The sequence below is a fragment of the Argopecten irradians genome, chromosome 6, assembly GCF_041381155.1.
Source record: "Argopecten irradians isolate NY chromosome 6, Ai_NY, whole genome shotgun sequence".
Taxonomy (NCBI): Eukaryota; Metazoa; Mollusca; class Bivalvia; order Pectinida; family Pectinidae; genus Argopecten; species Argopecten irradians.
Genome location: NC_091139.1, coordinates 44,959,826 through 44,978,173, shown reverse-complemented (window position 1 = coordinate 44,978,173; position 18,348 = coordinate 44,959,826). Strand labels below are relative to the sequence as shown.

The following is an 18,348-nucleotide window of genomic DNA, read 5'->3' as shown; positions in this document are numbered from 1 at the left end:
AGTTTAAATTTAGCCAATAGAAATGACATCACTTTTTGCAACGTTACATTCTAAACTAAAGACTATTTCATGATGGCAAGGTGATACAGCAATGTAGGCACTCTCTGTTTCCATGACAACTCCCAGCCTTACATCCGATAAGGAATAGGTGAAGAAACGAAATCTAAAGTCAAATCAAGCCTGAACAACTCTAACTCAATTTCCATAAGAACAAGTAATCCCGACTGTTATCGACCATCAAACATTCCCATAGTCTTTGTCTTACTGCGATTCCTAATAATCTGTGTTAGTACATTGATGTTGAGTTTTGAATCTGACAAATGTTTTTGATATTCCGTTGTTCTCCTCCTATAAACGTCGATGCCATTGCCTTATAAAACAGATTCATAAATATCATTAAAGTATAGACACATCAGTCTATGCTTTGCCAGTTAGAACAGAAAAGGAATTCTTGTATAAGAAATAGTTTTTTCTAATATAGCTTAAATTATTATTTTTCTCCTTCGGGAGGACTATTGTTTATAGAGTTTTAATATTAGTTCAATAGTCTATTCACATCCATAAATAATGATGGTTTTTTTTTTTTTTTTTTTTCTAGAAGACTCAAATGGCCTTTGGAGGTAACTAGGGAGCTATGCAAGTCAATAGTGGAGACTTCTGGGAAGTATATATCTTCCTCCACTGCAGAGAATTTCTCTACCGTGGTATTGGGCCTTTCGATCGTACTTCAAATCACTACGAGGCGGTCTGACTCAAAGCTTGTAGATAGCACATTGAAACAACTGGATGCGTTAATTGCCGATGATAAAAAGTGGTTAGAAATATGCAGGCAAACTGACAAACATGGTATGACAATTTTACACTACCTGTCACAGATTGGACATACACATGGTCTAGAAATCATCCTGAAGCGTCTACTAACGGACGATTCTAGAAAAGAAGTTATTAACAAGCGTGATTCAGCTGATGCCTCCGCTCTTTGGTATGCACTTGCAAACAAACACTGGTCAACGGCAACACTTTTGCTCATCTTTGATGCAAACGGATATACAGATAGATCAATACCTGACTTTGAGATTATCCGACCGTGTAAACAAAAACGTGGACATGAGCTCAAGCGCAAAAATGGGAGTCAATTAAATGGTGTTCGCACCTTTCCCGAATCGAGAAACGACTCAACAGAAATTTCCTTGTGTTTTGCTCCAGCAAGCACATTCTTCCATCAGAAAAAGGACGCCGTTTCTGAAACAACCACCAAATCAGTCGAGGATGCTCCCACTCCACGGCTTTTAGCGAAGCAAGACCCGGATAAAGTTGCTGTAAAACGACTTGTTAGACTTTCACAGCTGGCAGATGCAGCAGGATGTGACATCATACACGCTGCTTGTGGTATCGGAAATTGTGACCTTGTTAAAGAGATCATAAGAATGCAGCCAAGTGCTTCTAAACGAAAGGATGGCGAGGGTTACTTTCCATTTGCCTATGCAGTTATAGGAGGAAACGAAGCAGTGATGGATTTACTGAGAGGACACATGTCTTCTGAAATAGCGACTAATTCATTAAAGCCCTTCATTTGGAAAATTGCTTATTCAGAGAAGAATAATAAACTTCATCGATCATTTTCTCAGCTTCTTGGGTACATTTTTGGCGACAAAAACCTGTTTGAACTTCTCAGTAATCTAAGTTTGGGAGACCTTAAATCACACCAATTGAAGCTTTCTCCCTTCCGCTGGGATGAGTTTATCAGCAACTGGCCGCAGAAAGAGACGACATTGAAACGCTGTTTGCAGGTTGACGGAGTAGAAAACGTCGAACAAGTGGCGGAACAAATCAATTGTTTACGTAACATGTTATTGAAGTGGCATTCCCTAGATTCTTTGCTGTACATGAACGCTGAAAATACTAATATTTTATCAGAGAACTACGCCAAACTGCTGCTGACTCTGTTACTGGATAACGTCAAAGAACTCGACTCAATTACCTTACTATCCCTCGTGATGATGCAGAAACCATGGGTACTGAAAGAACTCCTTGATAACAACACTGCAAAGACTCTTATGGAAAAACCGATACTGTCCAAATATTCCATCGTCGATTGCATATTCATATTCACTAGTCCAGAAGATGAACGGATGCATGGTAAGGCAGTCAACCAGTCAAGAATCGACAAGTGCTTGAAAGAAATGATGAGCCGATGTAGCCTTAATTTGACACCAGGAATAGGAACGTTAGCAGTGCAAAAGAACCTGTGGGTCTTCCTTGAACATGCATTGTTCCAAACATTCGAAACAGAAGGGAGTCTCAGCGACGAATGGCATTCGATTCTTGCTACCGGTGCAGAGCGCGGCCAACTTCCGTTCCTTAGGTCAATATTGGACAAACTCCACATACCAAGGATGACAGCTGATCAGAAGTCTTGCTTTACTGCGTATCTGTGTTTAGCTTGTAGAGCAGGCAAAACTGATGTTGTGAAGTACTTACTACGACACAACGTACCGACCGTCGGCGCCATGGATGAATACCCAATCCGTGATATTCTTGGAGATCGCCATAAACAATCATGGAACATTTTACATTATGTATTTTACGGAAAGTCAGAGAAAACACTTAAAGAAATCTTAAGTGTATTAAAAACTGAAAGGGACTTTCTGACAAACCTTGTAGTTGAAGAATGTATCAAGGAGAGTGGAAGGACGGGTTGTCCTGGCATCGTTCATCAGATGGCTCAATTTTTTTCAATGGCAAAAAATCAAATTGTTCTTCAGAGAGACTGGGATTCCATGTTGCAAACAGCATCAAGTAGGGGTCATGAAGATCTCTGTATATATCTTATCGAAAAGCAATCAGCAAACGAGACCACGTCTGATAGGTTCAATATGTCGCCGTTACATTATTGTGGTTACTATGGAATGGAAAAGTTGGCAGCAATCATTACAGAAAGGCATCCATCAGCGCTGGACAAAACCGATATACATGGACTGACTCCAAAAGACTATGCAAACTCTATGGGACGCCCGAAATTATTCCAAGGTTCCAGACAAACTCTGCGACAACAAGCTCATGAATGTGAAGGCTGGCTGAGGTGCATTCTGATTGAAAACTCTCTTATTCAACAAAGTGATAGTCAAATGATCGTCTCGCCCCATGTTTTTGCTCAAAGAAAGCTTACTCTTAAAAATCTACTTTTGCGGTCCGATGATCATGCGTCTGAAAACATTATTAGATGGTCGTCCAAGGAGTTCATTCGTATGGCAGAGGAAGAACCACAGAAGTGTATTGAATACTTCAACTTAGCTGCATCATGTAAATGCAACAAAGCATTGAAAGCTCTGTGTGACGTATTACAAACCCCGACCGACGGTAAACATAACCTACAATCACTCCTTCTGATGGATGGGCACCTGAAAGGGTCACCACACAGGAAACGCGGAAACGGTCTTACGCCACTGGGATGGGCTGTATACTCTCAGAACATGGAAGGAGTTGAGATTTTAATGGAAAAGGAAACATGTTCAACATGGAGAGAAACCTTTTCGCTGGAATGCATACTCCATATAGCAGTTAAGACTGAAAACGTTTCAATCACAAAATATGTCAATGACAAAACAGATGGAAAACTGATGTTTGAAGAAGACAGGCAAAAAGTAACTCCTGTTGCCATTGCTGTCGCCTTAGGTCTCCATCGAACATTCAGGATACTGACAAACAACAAACTGAAATCACTCTCATCGTCTCACGAAAGACATGGGGGTAATCGTATCGACTACGGATGTGTCGACTGTTTGTTAGATAGTTGCATTGGCTGGTCTAAAACCTACCTCAATGGTGAATCCGAAACGACTGCAAATGCCATAGAAGAGGAGGAAAATGCCAGAATTATCTTTCAAAAGAAGAACAATAGAGGATACGTTTTTGAACATATACCGTTTAGACTAGCATACTCAAAGCGTTCCTCCAGAAGACTAAGCCAAATACCTTATGAAATTCGACATGTGTGCACAGTACATGAAGACAACAAGTCTTACCAAGTTCACAAAATTCACTACGTTAGTGCTTTAGGTGGACTGAACAGCAAACTCGTGCAATCCGCACTTTTCGCAATGGGTTACAAAGCAAATGAAGAAACAATGCAATGGCTAACTCTTCGATCGATTACGGATCCATTTGAGGCTGCAAAGAAAGCTGTCCGATCTGGGTTCAATGCGTTAGCTGTCAAATTTATACCGCAACTGAACGATGACCAAGCCTTGACTGTTTTTGAAACTGCTGCAGTTGATGGAAAAACATATCTAATTGATCGCTGCAAAGAGCGATTTACTTCTCTGATAACAAATGCCGCCTTGACGAATTCCATAAGCGAATCTGCAATAGCATTCGGACAGACTGCTTTGGGAGTTCGATTGCTGAAGTTACTAGAAACATCGGGACGCGCAGAGCCGTTTGATTTATTTCACCAAGTGATTGAGGCCATTCCACAGAAGATTATATGGTTGATGGGGGAGCAGATCCCCGGAAGCGAACTGTGGGTAAAGGATATTGACGATATTGAACAGAATAAGCGGTTGACACTTCCTGATGTCTGGCTTTCTCTTGATGAAACAAAGTCAATCAAGTCCTACATTGAAGAAAAAATAACTCTTGACAAACTCCTTCCCGAAACAGTCAATGGCAAAAAGTTTGTTCCTGATAAAGAAAGCTTCAAGAAATATCCGTACTTCAAAGAAAAAGGGGATATTTGGATCAGCTGTTTCATTGCCTCTAGCCAGGTACTTGGTCATGTATATGACTCCCTGAATATCGACGATGCTAAGGTAACAACCGTCAACGCCATCAAAGTCGCATGTCTTCCTCCCGGATCGTCAGATCATCCAAAGACGAACGTCGAGACGAATGGAATGTTGATTGACAGCATTGCTGTAGCTGTTCACAGCGAGACGCCTGTATTGCAGCATGACCCTGGATTCATGATACGATCTAAAGAGGCTTCATTGAGGGACGTTATCCAAAACGACATCATACCTGAAATGGAGTCACAGGTATTTCTTTTTTCATGCATCATTTTACATCTGTATATTATCTATCTAATGTTGTTTAAAAATAATATGATGTGCAATTAATTTTCGATATTATATACATATTGCTTGATTTTTTCCCAATTAACAGTTTACTAGGTACATAATGTATATCTAAATTTTGATTGATTCTTCTTTCTTTGTAGATATCGAATGAATTTGAAATGCCAGTGAAACTTCGGGTAGATTGGAGTTCAATCGACGCACGCAAGCGAACAAGCGGATCTGAAACAATCCTAAAGGCACTGACCGGAGACAATTTTAACAACAAGCTGGGAGGACTACAAGATGTACTGAACGATTGTGTAGAAATAAAGGATACCATCAAATACTTGTTCAACAAAGACACTGTTAAACTTGCATTGAAACCAGTGGCTGGGATGAAATTTATAACTATCACATTCGTCGACAGTATTTCTGCCCACGACGGACAAAAGAAGTCACGGACGACTCATACAGACACGAACTGTTTGTGGTGTTTTTCCATAGAAAGATCAACTATGAAATATGACAGGTCCGTATTCCCACTTTGGTTCCATTTGAATCGGTACCGAACAGCGTGTGTTGCTTTTTGTGATAGTATCTATAGATTCTCAAATTTCTCGCCACTTGACAAAGCTTCACACGTAGAATTATACAAAAACCGAAGGAAACGACGTGTCACTCTTGAAGTAGAATGGGGTTCATTCCAAACTACCGATGAAAAGGCATTTATGGAATTGGTAGGTCACGGGATAGCACGAGAGTTGCAAGCTATGGCTTACGAGACCGAAGCTATGTTGCGTCTGACGGTGGACAACAATCGTGTCACAGTAAAGAATTCCGCATCCACTCTTTACACCGGCATTAGTCTCGATACCCATGGGAAATCAATGACCGCCTCCGTATATGTTCACCAGACTGCAAAGAAAACCTGGATGGTTGAAGATAGCAGAACGGCCGCAAAACTGGGAGACCTAGAAGACAAGCAACTAACTTCTGGAAATTGGCTAAAAGATACTCATTCACTGATTGAGAAACATATTGCAGAATCTAAAACAACCGCTCAAGACAGGTTTGGCATCAATATCGATATTCTGTTTGATGAAAAAAGAGTACTCGCCCCGTTATTTTTAAAGTGCAGAAGAGAGATGGCCCATCCGCATGATCTTATACGGCAATCAGCGAAGCAATTCCTAAATCACGTAATCTTTGCTTATGCAGAAGCTATGTACCAGCTGTTTTCTGGTATACACACATCATTTTCTTTATACGCACAAAAGCTAGACGTGCCATCTGGGATGTGGAAAGATTACACGAAAAGAAACGGAAAGGCGGTCAAACAAAACAAAGGAATCGTCAGACGAACATACGAAAATGGTCCTAATGATAAGTGTTTGGAATATGCCTCCTATGCTAAACACTTCAAGATGGAGAAGCTATCACAAGAAGACATTGACAACAAAGCTGTAGGGTCTAACTGTTATGAATTTATGAACACAACAAGCCGGTTGATAGACAGAGGTCATACAGATAGCATCCAACATATCCGTTTTGCGTCATGCAACCAAACTATGTACGAGATTGTAGACCAAAATGCGCTGATGCGAGCACTTGGCAAACTGCCAACTAAAGCGGTAATGGGCCATGATATGCTTGACATCTTGGATTTGTTTGGACCTGAACGGCTGTTCGTCAAATTATTCCCCACTCTCATTCAGGATATCGGGCTCAGCAGCACATCTACCTCGATTCCTGTCCTGTATGACTCTTTGTACAGAACCAACTGTTTGTATGGAGTGCAACACATACAACACATTGTGGTCAACTGGGACGAGTTGTCGGAAATTAAACCCGCTGACAAGGAGGACAACGAACGGAAGATTGAACGAATCATCAGAAATGTTGGAGAAACACTTGACAGTGTGTTCAGCGATAAACGCTTACCGTGTCATATGATACAAAGTAGTCACAAGGCGTCCAGCAAATCACTCATGAAGATATCTAGTCTTAATATGGCAAAACTCCCCGACGACTTCAAACCGGACGCTTCTGTTTTACGGATAATACGACCAAAGGAGAAAGACCAGCCACAGCTACATCTTAGGACAGGAAGCGCTTTGACTATAGCATATTCCGCTTTTCAGAACATTGGTCGATTCCAAGAAACCCTCTTAATATCAGTAATTCACCTTCTGGAAGTGGAAGTAAAATTATTCATAGAAAAGGGCATTGCCAAAAATCCTGAAAAAGACAAATGGAGAAAAAAGCAATATGACGGCCCTAGACCAACACGTCCTGACTTGTGCTACGTAGAATATGTCCTGCAAAGACTTTTGTCTTGTTTGGGGGATATCATGAACACTGCCGATGGAAAGGAACAATTAGCAGCATGTTTTGTGGACTTTCAGTTCGCTCTCGCTGAATCCAACGTTACAACAGTAGACTTTGAGGATGGTTGGTTGATCTTCTCTTTATCACCAGAGGACATGAGTGCAAACATAGGCTTACTTCTTATGTCTGCCCTCAAAAGTCACAGAAGTCCGTCTCTTGTGCTGCAGTACCAAGGTTCTGGTGGCTACTTTACATCTAAAGAAGAAAACACAATGGCGGTAACAGTTGCCAACAGACAAGGAATCCTACTGGAAACCATGTGCGATACTAGTTATTTCACAATACAGATATCGACTAAAGTCGATAAAAAGCCAATTAACGTAAAACCACACCAGGTTGTGATGGATGACAGTCAGCAAGCAATCCAAATCAAGTGGAAGAGCGAAGACGAGTTGCCTCCCATACCTCGTCCTCCGAAGGATCACTTTTCATTTTATAACAATGAAGAGAAATCAGATCGCATGGGGCAGATAAAGTTGTTATACGGTGATACTTTAGTTGAGAGATCTATAAATACATACTTCTGCGGGACTAAGGAAGTCTCCAAAGAAACGATGATAACTGGAAACACACTTCAGATCCAAAAGTCCGGGACTGTAATGGTCCTAGCTGAGCATGACTCCCATTGTCATGTGATGGGAATATACGACAAAAAGGTGACACATCAGAGAACACTTGATATTCAAAATGGCATAAAGGTCAAGGCCGTGGAAAATGTGGATTACCTCATTAATACGAGAACGCGATCATTTAGGAAACCTCGATATCCATTAAGTATTAATTTTTTGAACGGAAACAAACTCGCCCAGTGCATCAGACTAACGTGTATGGATAGTTCTCGGCGCGTTCGTTTACGCTCACGGTGTAACATGTGTGGCAGTTATCTGAGGATGGTGACACCTCATGTCATAATTCCGCCCGGACAGGAAATGATCATTAACTAGTGAAATTCGATCTGCAGCTGAATAACTAGAAAGGAACTTTATTATCAAACTATAAATTTATACCAGTTGATGAATTTTATCATATGTTGACCTTTGCTCTGGCTTCGTTCCACCAAGACAGTACGTTTTCATCAACAAATGAAATTGGACCAGGTGTCACGACACATTCCAACTAAGATGGTGTATCCTTTCACTATTTGATCTGCATACTGAATGCATAATATTCTGTTATCGACATGTATATATGTAAATATCGTAGATTATCATATCGGTTACAAACTAATATAAACCATTCTATTTCCGTGTTCGATAAAATTTCGTGGATTTCGCGGGCTACGAGAAATCGCTTAACTAAATCGCCGCGAAACTGAAAATACAATACAATAAAATACATTTTTATTTGCATTTTTACATCCAAAAACAAGGATCGATATAAATTTAGTAACATAACGTTACATTTATCAAACAATAATATTAAAACATTCAGCAAGCCCGTTTTCCTCAGTTGAAACGACTCTTTACAGTAGAATTTACTGTACACTTGAGGATAAAGTGAGTTTCATCCTCCACAATATTGCAAAATTTTCAATACAGGTAAAGTAGAAAGACAAGATTACGTCGCAAAATTATTTCTTCGCGGAAACGTCCTTTGGTATAAAGACACCGCAAAGATAACGTCGTTTACAATAATGTAAGATATGGTAATAGTATATGAATGTACAATAATGTAAGATATGGTAATAGTATATAAATGTAAAATAATGTAAGATATGGTAATAGTATATAAATGTACAATAATGTAAGATATGGTAATAGTATATGAATGTACAATAATGTAAGATATGGTAATAGTATATGAATGTAAAATAATGTAAGATATGGTAATAGTATATAAATGTACAATAATGTAAGATATGGTAATAGTATATGAATGTAAAATAATGTAAGATATGGTAATAGTATATAAATGTACAATAATGTAAGATATGGTAATAGTATATAAATGTACAATAATGTAAGATATGGTAATAGTTTGTATATAAATGTACAATAATGTATTCTCATATATTTTTGGATTAATGCGGTTTGAAAACCATATGATACCATATGATTTAAATGACGCACACAAAGAGGATTGCACTATGACGCATTAATCGATATCTTATTATTATTTTTTTCATTTCAATTTGTTTACAGCACCCTTTTTGGATTGTTTATTTTTCATTATCAGTGCCAAGTTTTTAAAAATGTAATTTGTAACATCATCTCACATATACCAATAATAGTTGCAACTAAAGTTTTAACATAGATAACATCATTAAAATTTCCATATTGCTGTTAGCTCGGTTCCTATTCATTTATTGATCCACACATATGTACAAAAGCAGTTATTACTACGCTAGTATGGTTACTCCTTTGTTCACTGTGTAGAAACTTCTATTTTTGGAAATGACATTGTTTAGCAGTTTTAGCACAATGTAAGCACAGAACTTAATTATGACTGGGATTATAGCTAAGGGAACAATTACTTATCGCAATGACCCATTTAAGGTTATACTACGCAATCATCCCATTACCGTATCTAATATAGTGTGGATACTATTGTTTGTATATAGTCCATGTTTTGCTTTCATTTCAAAATGTTTTATTAAACCAATAATTTTATCCTAAGTTAGAAAGCAACTCAACTTTGTACAAATTATCTACTTAAAGGAATACCAACATTAAATACTTTATAGTCTTAATAAAGGTGAACAAAAAAGTGTCGTAGAAAGTTTGCTAGTAACTCCAATTTACCTTAAACCGATCTGTGATATATTTATGGTTGACACCGTTTTATTTTGTAAATTATATTGTTGCAAATAATTTTACTTATATGAACCTTACTACTCAATAACACACATGAAATGTATGTTCATGATTATTACATATATGTATTCATATCGTGTGGAAGACGTGTTTGTTATGAAAGAAAATCGAAATGAATGTGTCTGAGTGTGTCAGAAATTGATTATTATTACATTGCACATAAATACGTAGATAAAATATCTAAATGAATGTGCCTGAGTGTGTTATAAATTGATTATTATTACATTGCACATAGATACAAAAATAAAATATCTTAATGAATGTATAGAAGCAGAACAATAATGTCCTCGATTGTAAAATTTTTAGGTTGAATCATCAACTTCTATCTTTTGTCTATTTATATATGTTTACTCCTTGCTCACCAGTAAATCTGATAAAGAAATATCTTACCCTTTTTTCATAGAAGAATGAAACGTTGAATCGAATTTTAATGATTAAAACAAAGGTAATCTGGTCGAATCGCTTTTGATTCAGATGTATTCAATGAAATGAATGCTATAAACCAACTTATTTCCCGCGGTTAATTATATACGCGATTTCAAGCATGACACGACAATTTCACGGTGATTTGATTTCGTGATTTAGACTCGTATTGTTCTACTCTAGTTATGCTTGAAAGATTTTCACGACGATTGATTTCCACGAAAACTTCCACGGGAAATTGTTTATGGATTGTATTTTTAAGTGTCTAAGGGCTAAATCCCCTCCCCAAAAAAGGCCCTGTTTAAAATTTCTTATTGTGAGCTCCAATCAAAGTTGAAATTGACTTTTAAATACTTTTGTGGTACATTGCCCCAAATAGCCCTCTAAGTTCTATAAACCATTTAAGATATTAGTACTGCATAATTGTTCATTGTTAATTTCATTTTAGATGTAATTACTGATGTAGTTACCTATATAATTGCCTAATTTATTTTAGATGTAATTACTTATATAATTACCTAACTTATTTTATATGTAATTACGCATGGTTCCATACCAACCACGAAAACAAGGATTGTCTTTACACCACGATTATTCTATGTTATACAGTAAAGGAGTAACATAATAACACAATAGAATGACATTTTTTTATTAAGAGATATTTTATGAAAATAATTAAATTCGACAAAGTAATAAAAGTGTTCGAAAAGTCATAAATACAAAAACTATGCCTTTTATTACAAAGACAATTTACATTTGTATATACCCACTATTATTATTTTGTTTTCTTGTTTGTTTTTAATCTTTTTCTCTTTACTCATATATAATTATATTTAAGTTTGACTCTGAGTCAGTAATGCTGTCATCTGTCTAAGCCACTGTGATTTTTATCTTCAACCTAGTTTTACCATTATTGGTGTCTTATCTGTGATGTTTTGATGTTTATTTTTATAACATTCAAAAAGTAAATTGGTATAGTCGGTGCTTTAAACTACTGCATACCGGGACATGCTTACTGCAATGATAGAAAAACAATCAAGGTAGCGAAGAATAGTACTAGACTATGTAAAGAGTGGGTCAAGTATGTGTAGGGGCGAGTGGGATATTTTAACATATTATTATCTACTTAAATATATAAGAGTCCTTTGCTCCCCCTCGTCCCCCTCCCCAATACACTAAACACAAAACTTTAACAAATTGTTATCTACTTAAATATATAAGAGTCCTTTGCTCCCCCTCGTCCCCCTCCCCAATACACTAAACACAAAACCTGTTTGATTTACAAAATACTGATTATTTTTGACATACATATCATCCCCTTCCTTGCATTTTGATTACCGTTTAGTAACACTACAGTATTTCAAGTCCGCTTAAACGAATACATGTATTTTGTTTACGGAGATTATTTCATAAGTAGTAAATCTGATAACATGAGTTACATGAGAACAGTAATTTTACATTTTTGTTTTATTTTGTTTTTAAACAAACTTAATTAATTCGTTTTACATCGTTTATTGATAATAATGTACTAAGTTTGCGTCACGATGATAACTATATAACATCGACTTCATGTGTTTTTACTTTATACGTATGAAGTCGATGTCGTTTTCCCGAAGTCGGCCGATCAATCGTAAAACTTATAGAATTATTGCGTACTTGGTCTTGAACACAGTGTGAAGTCTGGTTGGTGCCAACAAAATAATTTAATTTTACCAGGCGAGCTTTTGTCAATAGTAACAAATAATAACATATCCATTCAGCCATGTCATACGGCGATGTCATAAATATCACATGTGTAATAACAGTAATGAATAAAGTTACACTTAATTATGACATCACAATCAAAATATAACGTCACACGATTGTCTTATATAGAACGAAGTAGAAAATAAATTTTGTGTATATTCCCATCAACACAAGTTATGTGATAAATTTAATTTTACACTTGTGGCCATGTAATGCGAAATTTATTAAACTTAAAACTCAAACGATTGAAGTTGTTTGATAATTTCCATATTATATAGCCATTCCTGTATCTTTGTATGTAGTATACATTTGTCCACGCCAGATGAAGTATCTGTAATTTCCTTATATGTACATATGCCAGATGACGTATCGGTAATTTCCTTATATGTATATAATGCTATAGTATTGTTAGATTTCCAAGTGGATTGATATATGCTGCTAACAATTTTGTATCAATAGCAATATTTGTATATAACAAAATAATAAAAATCATTATGTTTTTATTGTATAGCTTATATTATAGATAAATAAGATCTATTGTAACCAACACATTTCGTGTTTTCGGTATGGACTATAATTTCTGCCTTATTAAGAATTAATTGCTTGTTGTTTATTTGATGAATTCTGCCTTGTTTTGAAAATTGTATTTGAGTTCGAATTTTCTTTGGCCTCGAAGTTTGCATAATTAAATTGTACATGAAAATAATGTGTTAATTCACAGTAAACTGGGAAAAGTCATCATGACAAGAATAAATCTTTTGTTCACATTGGTTTTTTCTATCATGAAAAAGCATCAACAATCAAAATATGTAATTGAAAGGTTTTTTTCTAATATAAACATTTTTACAATTATTTTTATAATAAAGCATTCTTGAACCTACACGGATAAATGGATATAACTACTGATGTTTCCATAATTCATTTAAATGAACTAAATCAATTTCATTCTCATCAGTATTGCCTGCTTCAAATATGCGCTTAATGTAAATGATGTATTACCTTAAAACATATGTGTTCTACTGCATGACAAAGATAAAAAAAAAAGTGTCAAAATGTGTGACTACTTGTTGTAATGGGAAGTAGACCATCAGACTATCATAAATCGTAGTGTGCCTTATCTAAGATATTGGAGGTTGATAATAACAGATTCGGATTGAAACTGTAATGCTGCTTCATTTTGCTGTTGTGATATCTTTGATTTATTTTTGTTGTTCAAATATTTGCAATTTCAACTTCAAACGAGAAAATAAAATTACTACTATTAAAATCAAAACTGGCATGTCCTTAAACGTCGATAGCTTTAATCGTGATATCAAATACTAAAGACAAACTAAATCCAATATGTGAATTGTTTTTATAACATTTGATTTACTGTAAATCTTGTATCGCATATTTAGCCAGTTATTGTAACGATATATGTGTAAGGTCAGTGTGCTTATTGTAAAGGTTCTACAGGGACTAGCTTGTAGACTGCAGGGGACACAGTTTGATAGATGTAGGAACAAATAATATACTGTCTAACCTGGGTTATATGTCTTTAAGCGCTATACGATTTTACAGGTATGTTTTAATTTAAAGAAACTGTTTGATACAAGAGACATTCAATTACATGTATGTAATATTGGAACACTCAGAATCTTTACAAGTCCATGTGACAGATATCAATTTAATGCAAACACTTTTTTGTCTCTATGATAATCATGGTCTATCTTCAGTTCGTATGTACACGTTACGTAATTACCAATGTTAATGCATGTGTATTAGAACAGAATTACTTAGTATGTTTACAAGTTCATGTGACACACATACCATACATGTACTTCCATTGCCAAAACCTTTTTTTTTTCTTAATGATGATCTGCCTGTATAGTATGATGCTTTCATTTTTAGTTTCAATGCAGGTCAACAACCATTGAAACATTGTTTTAAACGTCGAAAAGTTTTTACTTAAAATGGAGAAACTTAACGTTTGATGCAACATTTTAAGTCCCTGAGTAAAGAAAACAACAATTTCAGCTGACATATAAAGAACAATACTTTATATTCGTAATACAATTACAGAGGGTACCTTTTATAGTATTTTTGTATCCACATTATTATACAAGTTTGTGATATCCAAAGGGAACAAATAGAAAATGCAATTTAACCTTCATGTAACAGTGATTAAAGTATATTTGTGTCTTAATAAAGGACTATACATCACATTTTAATTGTAAGACGGAATTTGATTTGTTGTTTACGAGAGATATCTTATTGATAACAATTAACTTTGCTGTTAATTATCATTCCAGTTTATATGAAAACTTTCTAGTGTTTACATGTTTAACTAATAATGATGAAATAAAGAATTTATTCATTCTTCTAGTTTTCTTTTGTTGCCTTTGTAACAAAATAAATATATTTTGACTTTTCAGATCGATAATAAATCCTTTTCAATTTTGTACAAAGCATATTAGTAGAACCTAATTTTATAACTTATTTCACTTTTTAGGTCACCTGATACGAAGTCTCAAGTGACCTATTCTAATCGCCTTTTGTCCGTCGTCCGTCGTGCGTCGTATGCCCGTGAACAATTTACATTTTCGACTTTTCCAAAACTGCTGAAGCAATTTCAATGAAACTTTGCACAAACGTTCTAAGGCGTAAGGCCAATCAAAATTGTGAATTATATGGTCCAGATCCCATCCACCCCAGGGGGCCGTGGGATGCGCCAAAAGGGGTAAATTGACTAAAATGTCAAAACTCTTCTTCTCCACTCACAAATGTGGAAGGATCAAAATGACTAAAATTTAAAAAAAATCTTCTGAGTTAACAGGTTTGATGGAAACAAATACTCTTCATAGATTAAAAAGTCAAATGTAAATTCACTTACCGACTTCAAAGGCCAGTACATAATGTCTTTTTTCATTCTATATCCGAACTTGGTGACCGTTAAGGCCTCTGTTTTTTCTTAGATATACACTGCATGTAATATCATTCTGATCACTAACTTAAGGACATCCAAAAACACAGAATCAGATGTTCAATTAAACTGTCAGAATACTTCGTCTTTTATTTATCTTCTCTTTTGGAATGGATATTATAACATGCAGAACTTTCATTTTCGAAACAAACATAAGAACAAACTTACAAAGCCTTAAAAGTAGAACTTAATACACTAGTCAATTGCGACTTGACTATAAGTTCAACGTATACGACATTTATCATAGGGCGACTTTACAAAGCTTAAAGTAGACTGTTGATACCTTATAAGCTGTGATGATTATGTATGTTATGTAGTCTGACTTTACAAAGCCTTAAAAGTAGACTGTTGATACCTTATACAGCTGTGATGTTATGTAGTCTGACTTTACAAAGCCTTAAAAGTAGACTGTTGATACCTTATACAGCTGTGATGTTATGTAGTCTGACTTTACAAAGCCTTAAAGTAGACTGTTGATACCTTATACAGCTGTGATGTTATGTAGTCTGACTTTACAAAGCTTAAAGTAGACTGTTGATATATACGCTATGTATGTTTGACTTACAAAGCTTAAAGTAGACTGTTGATACCTTATACAGCTGTGATGTTATGTAGTCTGACTTTACAAAGCCTTAAAAGTAGACTGTTGATACCTTATACAGCTGTGATGTTATGTAGTCTGACTTTACAAAGCCTTAAAAGTAGACTGTTGATACCTTATACAGCTGTGATGTTATGTAGTCTGACTTTACAAAGCCTTAAAAGTAGAGACTGTTGATACCTTATACAGCTGTGATGTTATGTAGTCTGACTTTACAAAGCCTTAAAAGTAGACTGTTGATACCTTATACAGCTGTGATGTTATGTAGTCTGACTTTACAAAGCCTTAAAAGTAGACTGTTGATACCTTATACAGCTGTGATGTTATGTAGCCTTAAAGTGACTGTTGATACCTTTTATGTAGTCTGACTTTACAAAGCCTTAAAAGTAGACTGTTGATACCTTATACAGCTGTGATGTTATGTAGTCTGACTTTACAAAGCCTTAAAAGTAGACTGTTGATACCTTATACAGCTGTGATGTTATGTAGTCTGACTTTACAAAGCCTTAAAAGTAGACTGTTGATACCTTATACAGCTGTGATGTTATGTAGTCTGACTTTACAAAGCCTTAAAAGTAGACTGTTGATACCTTATACAGCTGTGATGTTATGTAGTCTGACTTTACAAAGCCTTAAAAGTAGACTGTTGATACCTTATACAGCTGTGATGTTATGTAGTCTGACTTTACAAAGCCTTAAAAGTAGACTGTTGATACCTTATACAGCTGTGATGTTATGTAGTCTGACTTTACAAAGCCTTAAAAGTAGACTGTTGATACCTTATACAGCTGTGATGTTATGTAGTCTGACTTTACAAAGCCTTAAAAGTAGACTGTTGATACCTTATACAGCTGTGATGTTATGTAGTCTGACTTTACAAAGCCTTAAAAGTAGACTGTTGATACCTTATACAGCTGTGATGTTATGTAGTCTGACTTTACAAACAGCCTTAAAAGTAGTTGACTTACAAAGCTAAAGTAGACTGTTGATACCTTATACAGCTGTGATGTTATGTAGTCTGACTTTACAAAGCCTTAAAAGTAGACTGTTGATACCTTATACAGCTGTGATGTTATGTAGTCTGACTTTACAAAGCCTTAAAAGTAGACTGTTGATACCTTATACAGCTGTGATGTTATGTAGTCTGACTTTACAAAGCCTTAAAAGTAGACTGTTGATACCTTATACAGCTGTGATGTTATGTAGTCTGACTTTACAAAGCCTTAAAAGTAGACTGTTGATACCTTATACAGCTGTGATGTTATGTAGTCTGACTTTACAAAGCCTTAAAAGTAGACTGTTGATACCTTATACAGCTGTGATGTTATGTAGTCTGACTTTACAAAGCCTTAAAAGTAGACTGTTGATACCTTATACAGCTGTGATGTTATGTAGTCTGCTGAGAACATTATTTATCTAAACTCTCGTAAGTTAATTTTCAATTTTTTAAAAGACACTCGCTAAAGCTCGTGTCTTTTCAAAATGTGAAAATTAACTAACTCGAGTTTGATAAACATGATAAACAACAGTCACTTGTTAGGGAACCTCTATAACACAGGTACTAAAAGTACAGTAATCCATCCAATAAGCGTCCCTCCATCATTTTCACTACTATGGAATTAAATGCTGTGTATATGAAAACTGAATGGTTTCTCCATTGGATTTCTTTTAGAAATAGCTTTATGAAATAATTGTATAAAATGTTAATGTTAATCAACATTGGGTTCCATTGAACATTTTTCGCCAACCATCATCACGTTGTGGAAAATTAGTTTTTATCCTGTTGTCCTTTGAGCCCTAAAGTTTTTTCTTATTCCGCTATTTCTCAGGTGCTGATCGAATCTTTTTCAGATTTTGTGATGCATATCTTTTCATCTTAGACTGTGTATATTGCATTTTCGGACCAATGGGACCACAAGATTACTTACAAATGGTTAACCATAATAGAAGACTTTGAAAACTGAAATTTGCTTCTATTATTTCCAAGAAATCTTTCTTCAATTGCAATTATACGTTCTTAGTTTTTTGACAAATCAGACAACAAATAGCTATTTTGGATTTTGACAATTCAAGTTTATCAGGGTTTCCCATAACAACTTTCTTGTAAAGTGAAAGAGTCTTTGTTTAAGTTCACGTGTATGTGTCCCTATAACTATGAATACTGTATTATGGGACTGATTACACAACAATTTGGCTCATGAGAAGTCATCTAACATTTTGACAAAGTTTTTCACTACATGTACTTTTTTCAAAGCTTACTCAATGGTGTCCTTCCCTTTGGGTCCTTGTTGTAGTTGTTGGGTTTTGGAAGTGATAGTGATCAATTAGTGTACTTTTTATACATTATTTCCCAAGCCA

General features: G+C 35.6%; 1 protein-coding gene across 1 annotated transcript in view; it reads left to right on the top strand.

Annotated features, from left to right (window-relative positions):
• The window catches only part of LOC138326021 (uncharacterized), a 28,246-nt gene extending 13,455 nt beyond the window's left edge, over positions 1–14,791 (top strand). Inside the window, exons 9-10 of the mRNA XM_069272116.1 lie at positions 599–5,036; positions 5,219–14,791. Of these exons, the coding sequence (XP_069128217.1) occupies positions 599–5,036; positions 5,219–8,389 (7,609 nt within the window). The 3' untranslated portion in view covers positions 8,390–14,791. The remainder of the gene's footprint in view (positions 1–598; positions 5,037–5,218) is intronic.
• The last annotated feature ends 3,557 nt before the right edge of the window (positions 14,792–18,348 follow it).